The following is a 21,580-nucleotide window of genomic DNA, read 5'->3' as shown; positions in this document are numbered from 1 at the left end:
ATTAAAATAATCTGTTTTCAATAAGCTCCCCCCTACCACTAAACTGAAGTAGTTTGATGGTGAATTGTTTGCACACTAATCCATACATAATCCAGGGGTTTCCAAACTGTTTTGGCCTACAGGTCCTTGCCCCTGAGGCCCTAAGTCAGACGGAGATGAGATGAAGATATAAAAGCGGAATCTTTTCAGCTTGAATGTTTAAGTGAAAAAACAATGGATAATTTCTCTGAAAATTAATTTTAAAAAAACGGTCAATGTAAGGGTTGCATAAGTGTCATAATGGAAGTTCAGATTATTTTCAGATTTAATTAATCACATTCATTATTATGTAGAAAAGGTCATTTTCCCCTGACCTGACATCAATTTAAGAGATTCTGATTAGCTCTTATCACCTGTTCCTTGGTGGCATAGTCATAGTCAAAGATAGTCATAGTCCACGAGGAGCTAACTAAAGATGTATGGGATTTTATTGTTGAAAGGTAGAGATCAGGAGAGGAAAAGGAAAGAAAGACACGTATCATGGAACACTGTTAAGACTACCATTAAGAAGTCACCGCCAGGACATTGAATAGATCAGGACGTCCCTCCAAAATTGATGACATGGCAAGGAGAAAGCTCCTCAGGGAGGAGACAACGGAGCTGCAGGAATTTCTGGCAGGAAGTAGCAAAGAAGCAAAGAACAATTCTCCAGAAGTCTGAGTTATGGGGTAAGGTGGCAAGACAAGCCATTATAAAAGATACAGTGCACCAAGTACACAGTACCAACTGTCAATGTGTATGATATTATATGCAGAAAATAAGTCCCCTTAAAGTTAATAAAGATTTTAAAAACCATTTAAAGAATATGGAAAAAGGCAGCATAGGTCAGATGACACATTTTCTTAGGTGGCAAAATAGTAGATATAGCAATTTCTCTCCATAGTAACAAACCCCCTTCAACAAACAGTTTTGACTGTTAACACACTTTTTACGGTGGACATCCTGCAATTCAATAATGTGTGTTGTGTTCATATAATACCAAGAGTCTAATCACAAACAAAACTCTACTTCTCATTTGCTAATTACCAACTAAAACAAAATCACTGAAGGCACCCAAAAATACATGTATAATAAAATTATAGCAAACTTTGTGCATTCTTGTTTGTTTTACATATGAATATGGATGTATTTATTATAATGATCCTGATCAATCTATCTCGAAGTTGCACAAGTTGGAAAAGCAGGCAGCAAAGTTTAGACAAACTCCAACTGTTGAAAACCAAATGCTAGCCTTGTAACATTGTAAAATAATGTCTAGACAAATTTCTCCAGGGGGCAAGGAAATTGCCTGTTTGTGCTGTGGTACAGTGGATGTGCATTGATATTTTAAATTAAACTTATTAGGCACTATACAGGGACTGTGGTGAATAAATACAGGCTATCAACCAATCTGAATCCAGGAACCAAACAACTTGTTTAATTATTCACAGTATCCTCTATCATTGGTATAGCAATGATACAACTCAATCATCGAAAGGACACATTTACAGTGCAGATGACGTGCCTGCAGGATGCAGATATTAAAGCACACCAGCCAAGAATAGAAGCACACAAATAGAAAAACACCTTTACACTTTCCTTAAATAATTCAAAAATTTTCTAAACTAAGATTTTAAAGAAAGAAAACACTTCCAAAATTTTACGTATGTCGAACGCTGAAAGCGGCTGTTAAATAAAGATTGCAGAATTAGAGAAGTTTGGTCCTGAAAAGAAGGCCAACTTGAAAGTTGAAAGGTGCAGCAAGCTCACTAATGGCTCAGAGATTGCATTTGACAGCAGTACGAGCTCCTTGGCCAAAGGCTGTGCAACCAAGTACTAGCTCATGAGTGTCTATAATGTTACATATATATTGTTTCCGTAATGTTAAAAATCCATAACCGGGTGTCCAAACGTTGGAGGCCAAAAGTTTGACTGAAAAAAATGGGAATAATTTCACAAAAGTGCAAGGGTGTCTATATCTATATATATATATTTATTTATTTATATAAGTATTTTACCGTATCTCTGGTACACTACACAGGTAGTTCCTTGACCCATGACCAGTGGTCATCCACCCACCCCTGCACTCCACACTCAGAGAACCCAGGCAGGCAGCCAACACATTGTTAGCAGTGCTGGGGTCACGGCAGCCCACCATTAAGCTGTTCTTAATCCTAACAGAGCCATCCATTAACCCATTTGATTTTTTACAACCCTCTGCTTTAATCAGCTGTCCATATCTGGCAGAAATATGGACCTCCTCATCTGCAGTCAAATGCTCTTCCCATCTTCCCAGAAATGGCTTCTGCATGTTCCAGCTCAGGTCTACCTGCCTATGCATGGCCAGTGAGCCAGGAGCCAGCCAGGGGAAGGGGGGTTCAATCAGTGTATCTCCTTGGGTATTCCCCACCGTCCCGCTCCCTCCGATAAATCTCAGTGCTTTACGATTAGGTACATAAAATGAGTCATAGATCTGGACAGTAAATAAGAGCTTGTCAGTGAGGCCGACGCCAAGCCAAGCTCCTCCTCCACCTCGTCCAGATTCCCCCTCAGTGTCTCAGCTCTCACACTGCTCCTATTGAAATGAAACTGGTCCAATAAGGCTGACATTTCCCTGTGGATGTTTACGGTGCCACCCCAAAGCAGGTTTCACTAGACTACAGTAAGAAAACTGACCATTTACTGGCAGTGTAAATTCAGACAAATGTAGTTGTTTACTGTAAATTCAGGCACTGGCTCCTCTCTGTTCAATATTATGAAAAAACACCACCATTTGCACGATCGACAAACCATCTGACCCCTATACAATCCAATGCTTTCAGATGCTGTGGTTAATGACAATGTACTGTGTTCGTATCTTTGTCTAAATGCTTCTCATCGGTAAAAAGCTAGGTAATCATTGAATCAATCCTGCCATCAAGAGCAAGCATATCCATCCAGTACACTTACATTTCAAAAGATTAGCAATTATTTATTTAATGATGGCATTTATTGGACTCTTAATGCATTCATAACCTTACATACAGTGGGGAGATCAAGTATTTGATACACTGCTGATTTTGCAGGTTTTCCTACTTACAAAGCATGTAGAGGTCTGTAATATTTATCATTGGTACACTTCAACTGTGAGAGACGGAATCTAAAACAAAAATCCAGAAAATCACATTGCATGATTTTTAAATAATTAATTTCCATTTTACTGCATGACATAAGTATTTGATCACCTACCAACCAGTAAGAATTCCGGCTCTCACAGACCTGTTAGTTTTTCTTTAAGAAGCCCTCCTGTTCTCCACTCATTACCTGTATTAACTGCACCTGTTTGAACATGTTACCTGTATAAAAGACACTTGTCCACACACTCAATCAAACAGACTCCAACCTCTCCAATATGGCAAAGACCAGAGAGCTGTGTAAGGATATCAGGGATAAAATTGTAGACCTACACAAGGCTGGGATGGGCTACAGGACAATAGGCAAGCAGCTTGGTGTGAAGGCAACAACTGTTGCCGCAATAATTAGAAAATGGAAGAAGTTCAAGATGACAGTCAATCTCCCTCAGTCTGGGGCTCCATGCAAGATCTCACTTCGTGGGGCATCAATGACCATGAGGTAGGTGAGAGATCAGCCCAGAACTACACGGCAGGACCTGGTCAATGACCTGAAGAGAGCTGGGACCACAGTCTCAAAGAAAACCATTAGTAACACACTACGCCGTCATGGATTAAAATCCTGCAGCGCACGCAAGGTCCCCCTGCTCAAGCCAGCGCATGTCCAGGCCCGTCTGAAGTTTGCCAATGACCATCTGGATGATCCAGAGGAGGAACAGGAGAAGGTTATGTGGTCTGATGAGACAAAAAATTGAGCTTTTTGGTCTAAACTCCACTCGCCGTGTTTGAAGGAAGAAGAAAGATGAGTACAACCTCAAGAAAACCATCTCAACCGTGAAGCATGGAGATGAAACATCATTCTTTGGGGATGCTTTTCTGCAAAGAGGACAGGACGACTGCACCGTATTGAGGGGAGGATGGATGGGGCCATGTATCGCAAGATCTTGGCCAGCAACCTCCTTCCCTCAGTAAGAGCATTGAAGATGGGTCGTGGCTGGGTCTTCCAACATGACAATGACCCGAAACACACAGCCACGGCAACTAAGGAGTGGCTCCGTAAGAAGCATCTCAAGGTCCTGGAGTGGCCTAGCCAGTCTCCAGACCTGAACCCAATAGAAAATCTTTGGAGGGAGCTGAAAGTCCATATTGCCCAGCGACAGCCCCGAAACCTGAAGGATCTGGAGAAGTTCTGTATGGAGGAGTGGGCCAAAATCCCTGCTGCAGTGTGTGCAAACCTGGTCAAGAACTACAGGAAACGTATGATCTCTGTAATTGCAAACAAAGGTTTCTGTACCAAATATTAAGTTCTGCTTTTCTGATTCATCAAATACTTATGTCAAGCAATAAAATGCTAATTAATTACTTAAAAATCATACAATATGATTTTCTGGATTTTTGTTTTAGTTTTCCGTCACTCACAGTTGAAGAGTACCTATGATAGAAATTACAGACTTCTACATCCTTTGTGAGTGGGAAAACCTGCAAAATCGGCAGTGTATCAAATACTTGTTCTCCCCACTGTATCTCCCTTTTCAGTACACTCGTGATAATGTTGAGGAATCAGAAAGAATGTGTCAGAAGAATGTTCTGAAGACCTGCAAGACCAGTCCCAGAACCAGGACTAAGACGAGGACCTGGAACAACACCAAGACCAGGACCAAGATCAGGACCTGGAGCAAAACCAAGAACAGGACCAGACCCAGACCTTAGACGCACGGATGGACACTTGCTTCCAGACCCAAGTTAATCTTTTTGGCCGGTTGGTTGACACTGGTCAAAAAAGACTCCCTGAATGACGGCTGTTGCATATAAAGCAGACAAACAGACAATGGAAAAGAGACGAACCAAACATAAGCAGTGACGTACATGGTGTGAAGAGACACAATGTGCTCTAGAATGTGTACAAAGGGGAATTGGCCACCTGATTGATAGTCAGCATGTCAGACAGATGCATTCCAAATAGAATCTACCTTCCAGAGAGAATCTACCTCCAACTGTATGTCACTACCTTTCCTGTGATGACATGTTTGTTTTGATTGATTATAATAAGATATGACTTTCTGTCACAATATATATTTTTTAACTGAAACACTAAATCAATAACATTTATTTGCTAAAACTTAGTAAGGCCACTCCCACTATTTTATGGTCATTCGTAACTCCCACCAGGGCCAACTTTAAATGGTTTATAATGTAATACATTGTATGAGAACAGAAATCTACTATTAGCAGCTAAAGGTAGATTATTAAATAAAATAATAACATTTCTAAACCTGATCAAATAGCTTAAGCATCATTCAAACTTAGACAACAAGAGAGCAATTCAGAAAAGAGAAGGAATAATAAAATGAACAAATGACAGGAAAAAAGATTGATACTTCTAAATAGATATTGAGTCATAACTAGATCCTGACAGCAGTTGTGGAGTGGGCACTGAACATACAGTTTATAGGCCTCTCATTATTTAACATGTTAGGGTCTCCCCATGGCCATATGAAAATGTGATGGCAGTATTACAGCTAGTTGGCTGGCTCCTCACTCCCACTCAGTGTTTATGCGCATGCAAATGCAAGATAGAAGCCAAGGCAGTCCAGCTCTGTCTATTGGACACACACAGTTAGTAATGACTGTCCACAAATGACTGGGGGGGCAATAAAGTTTATATTTGTTTTTGACGATACAGAATATATTAAAATATTGTTTTATACCTGCACCAAAACTCAAACAATTGTATTTCCAATCGTGTTCCCCATACTCTTTTTGAAAAGAGTGGTACTTTCATTTTTGATAAGAGTTTTTCTTATACTTTTTTGAGCAGGTTGGGAAATGACAACAGGGATCCAGGGAGGTGGGAGACGTGGGGTTGAAGGGAGCTGGAGTGGGGAGCTGAACCCCAATCTCCAGTGGGGAGGGGGGTTATGAGCTGGGGTGTTACAGCCACACCACAGGCTCTGGACCAGCTCATTAACCTCCATGACCAGTCAAAACTATAGTTCTCAAGAATCTTGTCTTTTGGAAGTAGACATACACACATGCTGATAAGAAGGAATGGCACAAAAAGAAATCGCAGAATCGAACAGCAATACACACAATATCAGAAACTCAATGTAGAAATAATATCACATTGTGAGGTCCAGCCCTGCTGTCCACCACTGCATTTTCCAATTGGAAACCACTCTACTACAACCGTCACATAAAAACATTGGAGAGAGGAGAATTTGCAGGGACCTGGATATTAGCCCGTTGCTGTTGCAGACGAGCACAAAAAGGCCAAGCCCAGGCAAGATGGAGGCGTGAACTGCTGCAGTGGCCTGACGTTTCCTGTCTCTGGATCTGCATACAGTAAAAAAACAAACATTCCTGTAAATAAAGACGGCTGTCCGGCAACTGTCTTCCCAGCGACAATGGTATTGACCGTAGTCAGATGCTCCGCTGATTAAAAATTGATCCATTTCGAAAAATCTAATCAACTGAACAGGATTCTTTTATACATGGGGTAGGTTAGTGTGGGGTGGGGGGGCAGCAGCTGCTGACACAGAGGCAGACCTGTTATTAACCCCTGCACCTCCACGCAGCCCTCTGCACCCCAGCGGCACACCTCCCTGAGCGCCCCAGGACCAGACACGGCCCAGACGCCCTGAATTATTCAGCAGGCTAGCGGAGGCTACGGCCACCTCGTCTGTTTATGCATGGCAGAGGAGGGTAGTGGTTCTAATGGCCAGTCCAGTGGAGCCCTGGGTCCCAGTGGAGTCACGCATGGAGGGAGGAGGGGCTGGAAGGGCCGCAGCACAGGGTTACAGGGGATGTGAGAGCGAATTCATCAATGGCTGAGGTCACAGCGGGTTAATGATGCCGCTCGTCTAGACAGACGCCAGGCTTACACCCTGCCCAGGAGGCTACGGAGGGGGGAGACCCTGGGCCCACTGACATTTTTCTCTTTAAAGGAAAACGAGTACCAGAATATTAACTTTTAGGGATTGTAATAAGCTGGTGTCACTGAATTTGGTCATGAACATGGCTACACCGGAAACTGGTTTCATATTTTAGCTGAATGAAACATTAACCGTCTCGGTTGATATCTATTGCTCTTTGCAATACAGTTACCTTCACAATTATTGGCATCCTTGATGAAGATTAGCAAAAAGGCTGTATAATAAACAACAGAGAAAAATATAAGTACTGTAATCGAGGAATATATTGTACTTCAATAATCAACTAAAATGACACATCTCAAATTATGAAGTAATTTCCCCAAACAATAAGTGTACAAATGATTGTCCATTGTGTTTTTCAATACTTTAGGACTACAAATGACAACAGCACTAAGCCCTTTTCCTATTACATTTTTAGATAAAAGAACACATTTTGGACAATTTAACCATTACAGAATCTTTCCAGATCCTTGAAATCCTGAAGCTTTGCAAAGCTCTTTTCAATTCAAACCATATACACTCACCTAAAGGATTATTAGGAACACCTGTTCATTTTCTCATTAATGCAATAATCTAATCAACCAATCACATGGCAGTTGCTTCAATGCATTTAGGGGTGTGGTCCTGGTCAGGACAATCTCCTGAACTCCAAACTGAATGTCAGAATGGGAAAGAAAGGTGATTTAAGCAATTTTGAGCGTGGCATGGTTGTTGGTGCCAGACGGGCCGGTCTGAGTATTTCACAATCTGCTCAGTTACTGGGATTTTCACGCACAACCATTTCTAGGGTTTACAAAGAATGGTGTGAAAAGGGAAAAAAATCCAGTATGCGGCAGTCCTGTGGGCGAAAATGCCTTGTTGATGCTAGAGGTCAGAGGAGAATGGGCCAACTGATTCAAGCTGATAGAAGAGCAACTTTGACTGAAATAACCACTCGTTACAACCGAGGTATGCAGCAATGCATTTGTGAAGCCACAACACGGACAAACTTGAGGCGGATGGGCTACAACAGCAGAAGACCCCACCGGGTACCACTCATCTCCACTACAAATAGGAAAAAGAGGCTACAATTTGCACGAGCTCACCAAAATTGGACAGTTAAAGACTGGAAGAATGTCTCGATTTCTGTTGAGACATTCAGATGGTAGAGTCAGAATTTGGCGTAAACAGAATGAGAACATGGATCCATCATGCCATGTTACCACTGTGCAGGCTGGTGGTGGTGGTGGTGTAATGGTGTGGGGGATGTTTTCTTGGCACACTTTAGGCCCCTTAGTGCCAATTGGGCGTCCTTTAAATGCCACGGCCTACCTGAGCATTGTTTCTGACCATGTCCATCCCTTTATGACCACCATGTACCCATCCTCTGATGGCTACTTCCAGCAGGATAATGCACCATGTCACAAAGCTCGAATCATTTCAAATTGGTTTCTTGAACATGACAATGAGTTCACTGTACTGAAATGGCACCCACAGTCACCAGATCTCAACCCAATAGAGCATCTTTGGGATGTGGTGGAACGGGAGCTTCGTGCCCTGGATGTGATTCCCACAAATCTCCATCAACTGCAAGATGCTATCCTATCAATATGGGCCAACATTTCTAAAGAATGCTTTCAGCACCTTGTTGAATCACGTAGAATTAAATCAGTTCTGAAGGCGAAAGGGGGTCAAACACAGTATTAGTATGGTGTTCCTAATAATCCTTTAGGTGAGTGTAAATTATGGTCAATTCACTTTTTGGGGATGGATTTCAATGTGCTTGGGTCAATGGATCCACTTGAAGTTTAGCCTCCTAGAATAGGTACCAATGTTTTTGGCTAAAATACAGAGTTCATGATTCCATTGACATGAACAAGGGACCGCCAGGAGCAGTGGAAATAAAACACCCTCATAACATCAAAGATCCACCATTGTTTTTTACAGTAGGCCTGACATTGTTTTTACAATAGGTATGAAATTGTTCTTTACAGTAGGTATGAATAAGCATCCTTTTTTTTGAATAAGCATCCTTCTTTCAATGATAAACACACAAATGTGGCTCTTGAAATGTACTTGACCTCCTGAACCATAATCCTCATTGGTTATGGAGGCAAAATGCCTTTGTGTCCTCTACAAGGCAGGTTACCACTATGAGATGTAATTTTGATGGGTTTGATTTATGAAAATTGTTGTTGAAAGGAGAAAAAGAAAAAAAATTATAATGTATTTACATTTTCTATGAGCAATTGTATTAGAGTAAAACAATAATGTTTTTTGTTTGCATTAAATATAGCTAATTCCCGGTGTTCATTATTTTAATATTTTTGCTAATCTTTTTTAAGGGTGTCAATCATTTTGGACTATATATTCTGATGGTGTCGTGCAGTCTACAACTAAATGCTATCTACATTGTCAGGAAAAGGTAGTTTCCCCCTTTCAGATTTTGTATTTTGTATTTATTTTGACAATATCGTCAGATCTTCAAACAAAACTGTAATACAGTGAAACATATACAGATTAGTTTGACATACTCAGATTGTGTTGCCATCCATTCCAGGCATTCACAGTGGAACTAAAATGACTGACGACCAAAGGAATTGCAGGCTTTAGTAGTCACCACATTGAGATCTCCACCGGACCGCAGGTTCGTTTAGGAGCAGGAGTGAGATGAGGTAGAAGGGCATTTACCTAAAAGGGATTTGTAAATAAGTTGGTACCAATGAGTCTGGATGAGTGTATGAAGGGAGGACCAATAAACCTGAGTGTAAAGGTCATCAGTGTGGTCAATTACGTTTTAATGATTGAGTAGCAAAAAAGGAAAGTTAATCCAAAAGTTGAGGATTGGCAGGTTTGTCCTTTTTACAAGGGAATATTTCGCAGCATGGGTGTAGGAAACCTTGTTGCAGAACACGAAACCAATTATGGATTTCATTTTAGACTAAAGATGGGTGAGATGCGTAAAAAATGACAGTGAGCAGTCAAGACATACCACAATATTTGTAAGTGTGAAAAACATGGGTAGGATGTTTGGGGGTGTATTGAGGGTCCAACTGAAAAGCATACATATTTATTTTTTTGAGGGTCTAGGCACTCTTACATTTCACACATTGTACACAGTTAAAGAAACAGCTTTTAAAACAGCCAATGTAAGACACTGATCAACAGCTAAAAGAAGCAGTTGGTTGTAGTGTTGCAGCAAAAGCTGACACAAATTGTTATTGATTGTAAGGAGGCAATCACCTTTTCACAGTGGGTATTACATAACGTAATAACATTTTATATAAAAATGTTTGGTTTTTTGTTCGTTCAGATTCACTGTGTTTAATATACGTTTCTCATTAAAGATCTGAGGACAATTTACCTTAAAAATATGCATATAAAAAGATACATCCGAAAAGAGGAAATTATATTTCACAACAATGTTAATGAAAATCACTGAGGTACAAGGAGAGTTCACTTGCGTCTATCAACTGACGCCTTCTCAAACTAATGTTCACTAGGAGGAATTAAAACCTCACCTTACATAACCCCGTTGATTAGCGACTCTATGCTCTTAGCCCCCTTAGCATCATACAGACAATTAAAACAGCTAGAGTGGCACCTGGACCAGGGCAGAGAGTCATTCACTAATCAGGGCATCTCTCCCTGAGAGGGCGGGGCAACTACTCCATTGCCATGAGTTCTATCACCTTGGAGATCGTGTTCTAGTACATCTGCCCAATCTCTCTAAGGGATGAGCCACTACAGGAAAAAGCGGCACAGGAGAGTCCTACCCCCTGTGTAGTCCGGAGATGAGACAATCAACAATAAGCAAAACACTATATCAAGTCAAAGTAGCACAGATAGAGAGGGGAGTAAGTTATGATTCAACAACTGAGTGCATCCAGATAAAGATGCATCAACAGTGTACCAAAAATAGATTCATGGACTTAAAGGTTGGGTTCTTTGAGAGTGCTCGATAAGGCTGTTGAAGCAGAATAAGTTAGCTTTCAATAGGTACAGCACCGGTCAAAAGTTTGGACACACTTACTCATTCAAGGGTATTTCTTTATTTTGAATGTTTTTCCACATTGTAGAACAAAAGTGAATACACCAAAACTATTAAATAACACATATGGGATCATGTAGTAACCCAAAAATGGTTAAACAAATTCTATTTTTATATATTTTAGATTCTTCAAAGTAGCCACCCTTGATGACAGTTTTGCATACTCTGGACATTCTCTCAACCAGCCTCATGAGGTATTCACCTGGAATGCTTTTCCAACAGTCTTGAAGGAGTTCCCAAATATGTTGAGCACTCGTTGGCTTCTTTTCCTTCACTCTGCAGTCCAACTCATTCCAAACCATCTCAAATGGGTTGAGGTCGGGAGATTAAGTAAACCAGGTCATCTGATGCAGCACTCCATCAGTCAAATAGCTCTTACACCTAATGGTGTATTTTCGGTCATTGTTCTGTTGAAAAACAAATGTTTCTCCCACTAAGTGCCAACCAGAAGGGATGGCATATCGCTGCAAAATGCTCTGGTAGCCATGCTGGTTGAGTGTACCATGAATTCTAAATAAATACAGAAAGTGTCACCAGAAAAGCACCCCCACACCATCACACCTCCTCCTAGCTTTTCGGTGGGAACAAAACATGCAGAGATCAACTGTCCACCCTGTCTTAATGTAAGCATGGACTGGTGTTTTTCTTTGCTTATTTTAGCTGTTCTTCACATAATATGCACTAATACAGTACAAACACAATGCTGGTCTTCTGTATACCAACCCAACCTAGTCACCACACAACTGATTGGCAAAAAAACTAAGAAATTCCACAAATTTACTTTTAACAAGGCACACCTGTTAACTGAAATGCATTCCATGTTACTACATTGTGAAGCTGGTTGAGATAATGAAAGACTGTGCAAAATTGTCATCAAGGCAAAGAGTGGCTATTTGAAGAATCTACAATATTAAGTGTATTTTGATGTATTAAACACTTTTTGGTTGCAAAATGATTTTATAAGCATTATTTCATAGTTTTGATGTCTTCACAATTATTCTACATTGTGGAAAATAATACAAAAAAAGAAATACCCTTAAATGAGTAGGTGTGTCCAAACTTTTACTGGTTCTGTATATGTACTCCCACTCCCAGCCACTACACTCTCTGCTTATCCTGCATTTGATGCCAAGCACATTTACTGTTGAGGTCAACAGCTTTGAGATGATTGAGCCAAACCAAGGACATTCCATGGGAGGGTAGAGAGGACACACAACCCTCTCCCATTTACACAAATGCAATTTCCACAGCTCCGTCCTGCAAGGTGACTATGCACATAACTCACAGATCCACGTGGGATAATTTACCCCCCCCCCCCTCCATAGCCAAGCCACAACAAAGAGATAGTGGGGGAAAATACACCACCAACATTCAGAACTCAAAACTCAACAGACCAAATAAAACAACCAGTGTCAAATATGTGCTAAATACACATTTTATAATCGCGAAGTAGAAACTCTCACTGTAGAAATGTGTAAATTACTAAGGTTTATTCTCTACAGGATGGATAATGAGAATGTACTTTTATAACACACAAAATATATATTTTAAATTTGTGAGTAACATAAACTCATGCTTGCTGCAAATATTCATGCTGCCAACAATGAAAAAAGCTGTGTCTTTATTGGGGTGAAAAGAAAGTGTACCTGGGCTAAGGGATGCATAGCCATAGGTCCCCTGGTGTGTGAAAGTAAAGGCACTGGCCCTCAGGTTTAAACCTTCCTTCCAGCTTTTCTCTGCAGGGTTTTCTTCCTCAAGCCCCATCCTGCAGAAGCCTGGAGCAACGTTTAGCTAAACCTGCTGGCCTACGTAGGCAGAGAGGGTCCCCAGAGGGCTGAACAATCAGACAATTTCAAGATCATGAAGCATTAAACCAATCCCGGCAGGGTACACTAATTAAACAGCCGAGCCCGGCACAGCCAACCAATCCCCACAGAGCAATTAAATCCATCCCCTCTAAAACACTGTGGAACCTGTCTGGGGAAAACCGCTGAGAGAGATAGAGAAAGCGAGTAAGCGGGAGAATGCTAGAGAGCGAGAGACAGAAAATATAAAATGAATCTGGAAAAAAGGGAAAAACTATAAGGGAATGCAGTAAGAGACTAACAATGAAAATTGAAGCAAAAAATTAGCAATTCAAGTTCTTTGTTCTTTTCTTTTTTATTATTACAATCCGAATGCCCGAACAGTACTTCTTTTAACTGAGAAGGGGGAGTTTGTGACCACATTATAATGCAAAAACAGTAACCCTGTTGCCACAAAACACTGCATATTAAATTAAGATTAGAGAGTTCAGGAGCCACCTTGAGACTAGCAGAAAGAGAAAACTGCCTCAGGGTCTACACTACACACGTGCAGAGCTGCTAACACAGATGCAACACACAATCAATACCCCGACGTCCTCTGCCACCAAAATAAATGAGAAAGTGACAACAGAAGGATGACATCAGTTGTGATTCCAAAAGAAGAGGTTGCATGGAAATGGAGGCGTGAGGAATGGGGACTGGGGAGCATGGCTATGTGGGGGCAGAACTGATCTCTGGAACCTTCTTCTCACTCATCCCTCAGAACATAGTGACTGCATCAGTCACTTCATTCAGGAAACAAAGTCTTTGGCACGAGGCTTATAAAACCCATTCATGTTTAGTTTTTTTATGTTTTTGCTGTATATGTTGTTCTAAAGCTTAGGCCAAAATCAATCAATTGGTCAAAAAAAAAGTAAAGAGCTAAATGTTTAGGGACAGTCGCTGACAGCGACGTGTCTCCATTTACACACCAAGGTGCATATCTTAAGACGAATCAAATTCCATTGATAGAGCATGTTGTCGTCAAGGACCCAATGATTGAATTCATGAATTAAAGACACCACTGATAGTTCCACATGATGTGGTGCATAGAAGAAAGATATAAACTCACACATTAACTTATTTTTGTAGAAGAAGCATACAGTGACAAGACAAATTTGCTGAAGAAAAAAGCTGAAATCACCAAAGAAGAGATATGACAAGAGCAGTAGCGATGGCCGGGAAACAGTGGTCTGGATGGAGAGATATACTTGTGCTCTCTTTTCCCAAAGTGAGGCGGCGTATAAATCACAGAGCAGCGCTTCACGTCTTCACTTCCTGTTCCTCTCCATTAAAAATGATAAACTGCTCCTCTTGAAGCCACTCGCACACTTTAGGGTCCCAGTCTGCACCTTTCGCAGTAAAAAGCAGAACTCTGCTCGGATTTATTCTATCCTGTTCCCATTGTTGGAGATGAATAAGAGAGTAATTAAGTGGAGCCGGGGGTAGCAGCTGCACAAAGACAGGACTGGCTAACATAACAAGACTGATCCATCTGTTTTTGCTGTAGCACACCTTTTATATTATTTTGATAAAACGGAGGACATCTGCTTAGCAATAATAAATGCAGTTTTGATTCTCATAAAGAAGAGGGGAGACGCCATCTTTTCTCAGTTCTTCCCCATCCTTTTTAAATGAGGACAAATGGGTCCTAGAAAGATACTTGCAACTAAGCCCACAGTATTCCTCCTCACCAGTAAACACACATCACACGGTAGCCGGGGAGCCCCACAGAGACCCTTGAGAAGAGCGGGAGGCATTGATCTCATGAGCGTAGGGGCCCAGGAGCACCCTTCACACCATGCTCACCTCCGCTGCACAACAGAACAAGCCCGCCAGCATCTCTGCCACACATCACACAGCGCACAAAGCCCGGCGCTAACGCAAAGAAACCAGGGTCTCTTTTTATCCCTGAAGGACAAAATGGACAATAGAGGGATGAATTCCAGCCACTGAAGCCCTGCCATACACAGCAGCGGCACGGTGAAAGAGGGACGACGCCGAGGAGGCTCAGTGAAATGAACACATAGAGGCTGGTGCTCAATATGTCTGCAATACCGTCCGACGGTTAAAACAAATATAGGGGCCGCTGTATACGTAGCGCTCAATATGGACTAGCTGGGCAGGCGACCGGCTGTCAGCAGGGGAGATAGGACACAGCTTTATACCCATACAGATGAGCTATTGCTCCTTCCCCCGGAATATTCCGCCTCCGCTCGCCTGATCGCCTGGCCCACTGCTCAGAACCAGGAGGATGACGCCCTGGATCCATCCTCTTGCAGACTTATGTGTCCCTGAAGTTTTGTTAAAGCTGGTTATTTACTCCTGCGAAGCAATTGCTTCACCCTAAGGGCAGCAGAATAAATAAAAACAAAACTGTGAGAGAGCTAATGCTTTATGTGATGACACGCTGTCAACTACCAAGAGGGATTAATGCTGAAGATTGGGTTGCAGGCTTTGGATAGGTAGTTTAGGTAAGGCTCAATGCTAACAGCAGAGTGGGAGACAGCGAAGAAGGAACTAGAGGGTCTTGAATGGATGATCAAAAACAAATCCATGATTATTCATGATATCTCAAGTTATATCCTTCCTATAAATTGCACTTAAAAAAAAGAAAATTACAAGGTTTTGTGAAAGTAAGATCTTATCAACGTTACAAAGCCATCATCACGTCCCCATATTAAATCACTGTACTTATCCTGCAAACAGGGGCACGACTGAGGCAAAATAACTGCAGATGGGTATGGAAATCTGTTTGAAGGAAGGTCAAAGTGATTAAGCTGACATTAATGACAGGTCTACTCTCACCGTAGCTGTCTCTAAACCCATTTGTCATTCCACTCCAAATGCTGAAGCCTCTGCTTTGAAGTCTCTACCACTAATGCTACACACAGAGAGGTTAAATAGCTTAATGCCGAAGTCTGTTTCACTTTTCTTTTTAATGTTGCCCACGTTTTATGTACCCGGGTTATGGGTCCTGGATTTCACATCTCAATTTACCCCAGCTAGTCCTGTAAAGGCTCTCTTTTCTTACTTCCTTTGTTATTACTGTCAAAGAATAAGAGGGGGGCTTATGGTAAATAAGACCATGACAGACATAATAACCCTTCCCAAAACTCCCCGTGAGCTGTGAAAACATGTTGGAAGAATGTTTATCCAGCAGGGCATGGATGCGACACAAGCCTGTGGTGATGAGGCTTCAGCTTACGTCCCAGTGCTTTTAAAACACCACGCTTGATCCACTGAGGCTTTTTGGGAGATGTCTGTCAGAGAGGAGATTGCAGGGAAAGGGCTAAAGGGGACGGACGTACAGTATCTTCTCCTCGCTCTTTGTAGCAATTTGAGGTCAGCTCCCTGGATTCGTTTTCATCTATATGTTTGCTAGGCCATAAAAAGCTGCATGTATTCATTACAAATGCATGTAGGAGTCCTTAAGTGACTAATATGTACCCTACGGAAGACGTACGTGGCCACATGCCTACACAGGTGTGTGTGTGTGTTTGTGTGCTTGAGTGTGACTGTCTGTGTGCATTTTCTCATTGCATACCCTGGGGCTCCATCTCCATCCATACTGCCTTCCTGGGTTGCCTATGCTCTTTGTTGCTGAGGCTATCAATGGCTGTCTAAAGAGCTACTGTACAGATCACCCATATTGGACACAGCTTTTTCAGGAAACAAACATAACCCCCCCTCTCAACCCTGAATTGCCCTAGACCTGGCATTTCCGGAAAATTATAAGATTATGGTAGCGCCTTGTGATAAAAACAATAACGAGAAACAAATCTATTAAAGCATGAATGAAAGCGAAACAGAGACCTGTTTTCACAGCCAATGTGAGATTGCAGGGTTGGGTTTATGGGGGCGGGAGCTTCTGGCAAATGCCAAACAGAGGGAAGCAGGCTGGCAGCAGCCGAAGCAAGCCTAACAGGCTGCAAAGCTATTTCACTGTTTGGCAATACTGTTGTCTCTGTCTGTGGATTAGAGGTGAGACAAGAGCGCCTGAGTCATGCTAAATGTAGTACAATCACAGGCTTTTGTTTCTGATCTGCACTCACTGCCTCAGAGAACGATGGAGAGAACAGTATGGAGATGCACAAGGCTGGGTAATAGCATCAGTATTGCTATGAAACCATAAAAAAAGAACAAACCATTGCGCAACTATGAAAACAGGCTTCCAATATAATTAATATGAACTGGTAGCACAGTAATGATGTAACGACTTGATGTTACATGGTTCTACTCCCTGAAAGTAGTGTATGTGCTCAGAAAAGCTAGGAAAAACTATGATCCACAGTTTACCTTTCTTTGAACAGCCATTATAAACATTAGTTAACTTTACCCTCCACTAGCTAAAAATGTATGGATGCGAGCTTTTTGGTTTTATGGCCAAATTAACATTACCTAAAATCAAATGTTATCCATTTCAGGTAATGTATTTTTTTTTTAAATATGATTACACCACCCCTGTCCTTTGACAAATAAAACTCCTCTTTGGCCATGGACTACAGTACTTTGTGGGTACAGAACCATCTTAAGTCAAGTTGTAAAATAGTGAAATTATCTTTTAAATAAACAGAAAGTACTTTGGCACAAGCTTACCTGAAACTGTGAATAAACACATTGCATTAGACTTCAAAAAGTACCTGATTGATTGTTAATTGTTTAGTTGGAAAGACTCGGAAAGACAAAATACATGCTATTTTCTCTGTGTTATTTTGGAACGCAAATGCGTGACTTTATATAGCCAATGCAATGTAATAACATTGTAAACTGTGTGACCTTATAGTCGGACATCCACTTCTTGTCACCTGGGTCAGAGAATCCTCCCTACTGGCTGAATGATCTCCTGGGCTTTATCCATATTGGTTAAGAGTTGGCTTGGGGCCGACAGGACCTGGCAGGACAGATTCTGATCCGTCCTTTCCATGGGTCGCCCACGGAAATGCCATCTGGCTAGTGTGAATGATAACCGCGGGAACCAAGGTCAGTCCAATTCCATGCTCTTACTTTCCCTTTCCTTTTTTGTTAGGCTTTAGAGTGAATCGTTCATCTTAGACTATTTTGAACATAGAAATCCACTTCACAGCCACGTTACATTTCAGAATCATGTTTTTTAATAACAGCACTGAATATGGATAGGGGTATGGATTGAGTTTTACTGTGATCAGAAGGGCATATGCCACTCTTTGATCTGGAAAAGTTGATTCATAGCAAACGTGTTAAATAAACACCAGGATGATTACACAAAAATAGTTAAAGAAAGTACTCTAACAATATAATATGCTCTGTTTTATTCCAAGGCATTGACATAACCAAGCACAACTGTAGACAAATCTCACCTGTGCTTCAATTGTGTCTCATTAACTTTATAAGCATGTTATTACCATTTTCTGGAGGAAATCTCTTGTTTTCAATTACCACTGATACATACATATATTGAATTTCAAATTGGCAATATGCACATGTCCATAAGACTACAGTGTTGAAAAATACAACGGAACCATGTAAATAAGCTAGCTAGCAATTCACATAACAGGGGACGGTTTTGACTGTGGAAAGACATATTGTAGTTTAAATGTTTCTGCAACGTGAGTTATTCAGAAAGAATGTGTGCACTGAATGATCAATGAACTACTATAGAAGCAGACCTACTAGATGTAATGCTATACATATTATATGTATGCCATAAGTTGTGCGTTGTGTGCGTGTCTTATAGTAAGTTATGTTGATTTATCATGTTCACATAAAAGCTTTAACATATAACAGGCATATCATCTTTTTTTTTTCAATTGTTATTCATGACATCTGTAGTTTATTGTGAATAATGTTCTTTCCCTGAGTGTGAATGACAACCACCAGGTCCAGATATATTTTTACAGGGACAAATATCTTCCGTTTTTGACTGTGTCATGTACACAATCACTATGATATTAAAGTCCAAACTGAAAGCTTTAACTTGAGGGGATTTTCAATGTTGTGAACTTTTTGTTCATAGTCATCTCAGTCCCTTCAGTGGCAGAAGCTTATTATAGGTAAACTCATATCGCTCTGAATAGAAATGGTAAAATGTGACAGACATGGTTTTAAACGTCTACCTTAATGCTGTCATGGTTAATAATAATCAAAATAAGTTACAGCAGCACACTGCCAGAAATGCCTCCCCCCATGACTTGGGGTATGACCTTTGTTCCTCTGCAATCTCAATGTATAATTTAAAATGCAATGTGCAAAGTGCAAAATAACAACATAAACTTAATTGTTATTCATGGATTTTAAACTACATTATTTTTAGCTCAATTTAGCACAAAAGCTTTCACAAAAGCTAACCTCACAAGACAGAAAAAAGGGGAAATGTTCTAATTGATTTAGTTAACTCAACCCGGAAAACCTGTCCTTTCATTAGGACCAAGTATTGGTCACTAGTGCCAAGGTTGAAGCTAACGAATGATGTAAAGCATGCTATTTTGTCATAGGCAAGATTAACCCAAGTGGTATGCTACACAATAGCTCAACTCGCCCTTTGGATCCCCGACTACAAGAGTAGCCTAGTCCAGCGATTTGGGGACCGAATAACAATCGGCCACACAAGCCCAGAACAGATCTGATTTCTTCTCGGCAAGCCTTTCCGCGGGACCTGGCTTGCCGTGCTCCTGTCATTTCTCATGTTACAGAACATCAATCATATGGCTGAGACAGTGCCCTTGCACTGGCGGAGCCTGATATAGGCTACAAACATTAGCGGGGAATACAATTACACAGTCCTTGCCCGAGTAGCTGGTGCTTTCAAAGCATCTTGAGATGGATTGGGTGTTTTGTAGTGGCAAAGATTGGTCAATTACAACGTAAACACTTCGCCTTTTAAGTTATATTTCAATAACATTTACACTCTAAATCCATAGTTCATTAAAATGCTAGGCTACTAGGCTAAACGGTGGAAAAACAACTATTTGTAAATTTACTAGACAAGTTTACAAAACCAACAAGAACACAGAAAACTTTGTAATAACCTAGTTAATGTAGGCTGTCTGACTCATTTGCTGAAAACGGTTTGCATTTAGCCTAGGCTAGCCTACACCATAGCCTAACTATCATCATTTTACACATGTTTGAACGCGCACCGCAAGAATGCCTCAATAGGCTCCATACATCAGAAGCTAATAAGCCGACAAAATTCTAGTTTTTCTGTTTGGGTTATTGTCTAAAAAAGAAATAATCAGACAATCTAACGGCAGAATATATGAAACGAACGATTAAGCCTATTTAGCAGATAAACAGAAACATACCCTAATCAACCTACTGTGCAAAGTTGATTTGCGATCAACAATTTAAAATGTTTTTTTTTATCATAGGTCTAAATAAGAAATAAAGTAGAACTGTCGCTAATCAAAGAGATGCAGTCGTTAAACCCACCATGACACAAATGGTATAAAACATTAAGCTGGTAAAAAGTTATGTCCTCGAAGCAAGATACATGAGGCATAAAAAGTTTCAATTCTCAATCAACATCACTGAGCACCATAAAAACAGTATCGTATAAAAATATAAGGGATGTCCGTGATGCTGATCCCAGCGGTGAACGCAGAGCGGAGGCTACAGAGCGCCTGTGCTATGGTCGCTCCATCGCTGATCAATGATTGAACTGAACAAAGGCAGAAGAGGATCAATTTCTAATAACTATCAATGCAACGCCGCCGATATCCTTCTCTGTTCGTACACTCTAACACATTGTACATAATTTCAATACATAATGTTATATTAACACATTTAAGCAGAAAGGTAAAGGATAACACTAACCTGAAGCCGCCGTAGATCAAATTTCTTCCAATATTGAAACATCGATCCCACATCGGCGGCCATCTTGGGGGATATTGAAGAGATTTTTTTCAGCGGCTGCAATAAATATGTGGGCTGGATTCCCCTCGTTAAACAACGTTTACGACTACTCGTTGTACTTGGAGAAAAAAATAATGAACACATGAAAGTCCACTGAACTATCGAAAAAATGTTTGTTGAAAAGAAGCGATATCCCGGTGGACCTCGGAGTGCTTTTCAAAAGAAAAAGAATATCCATGCATTTGTGCAGTCCCGGAGATTAACTGGACAATTGCACTTGATTTTGCTTTGGCAAAGTTATCAATACTGACGTAAGGGGTTGATCAATACCGGCTGGGAAAGGGAAGGAGAATAACAATGTTATCCATTTTGTGCTTATGGAAATCCGTCTACCATGGTATTAAATTAATAAAACAGTTGCGTTCACTCTCCATATCATGGATCCAAAAGGGTTCTTTAACTCAGTCTGTTAGAGATCCTTCTTGTTCTAGGGAGAACCTTTTGTATTCAGGTAGACACATTTTTGGTTCGAATCAAGCTTTTACGTGAAACCCGAACGCATGGAACCCGAAAGGGTTCTACCTAGACCTCAAAAAGGTTCTACCTGGACCCAATTAAAAGGGTTTCCTACAAGGATCATTCTTTTTGTTCTGAGATTGTATTGAATCCTGCGTAATAGTAGCTTAAATAGTGAAATAGCCTTAACGACACATTTCTTTTTATGTGGAGACCTGTCCCTCCATTAGCTTTTAAGGCTTGGAATAGTTTTGAATGGATAGACCTTGCACTGAGAAATCCAAAATATGAGGTGTA

General features: G+C 40.9%; 1 protein-coding gene across 4 annotated transcripts in view; it reads right to left on the bottom strand.

Annotated features, from left to right (window-relative positions):
- The window catches only part of cux2b (cut-like homeobox 2b), a 110,101-nt gene extending 89,081 nt beyond the window's left edge, over positions 1-21,020 (bottom strand). For all 4 annotated transcript variants that reach the window (XM_010876285.5, XM_010876284.4, XM_020052134.3 and 1 more), the window contains exon 1: positions 20,729-21,020. In XM_010876285.5, the coding sequence (XP_010874587.3) occupies positions 20,729-20,911 (183 nt within the window). In that variant the 5' untranslated portion in view covers positions 20,912-21,020. The remainder of the gene's footprint in view (positions 1-20,728) is intronic.
- Positions 21,021-21,580: the final 560 nt, after the last annotated feature.

The sequence above is a fragment of the Esox lucius genome, chromosome 13 (assembly GCF_011004845.1).
Source record: "Esox lucius isolate fEsoLuc1 chromosome 13, fEsoLuc1.pri, whole genome shotgun sequence".
Classification (NCBI taxonomy): Eukaryota; Metazoa; Chordata; class Actinopteri; order Esociformes; family Esocidae; genus Esox; species Esox lucius.
This window is presented reverse-complemented; position numbering and strand designations above follow the sequence as displayed.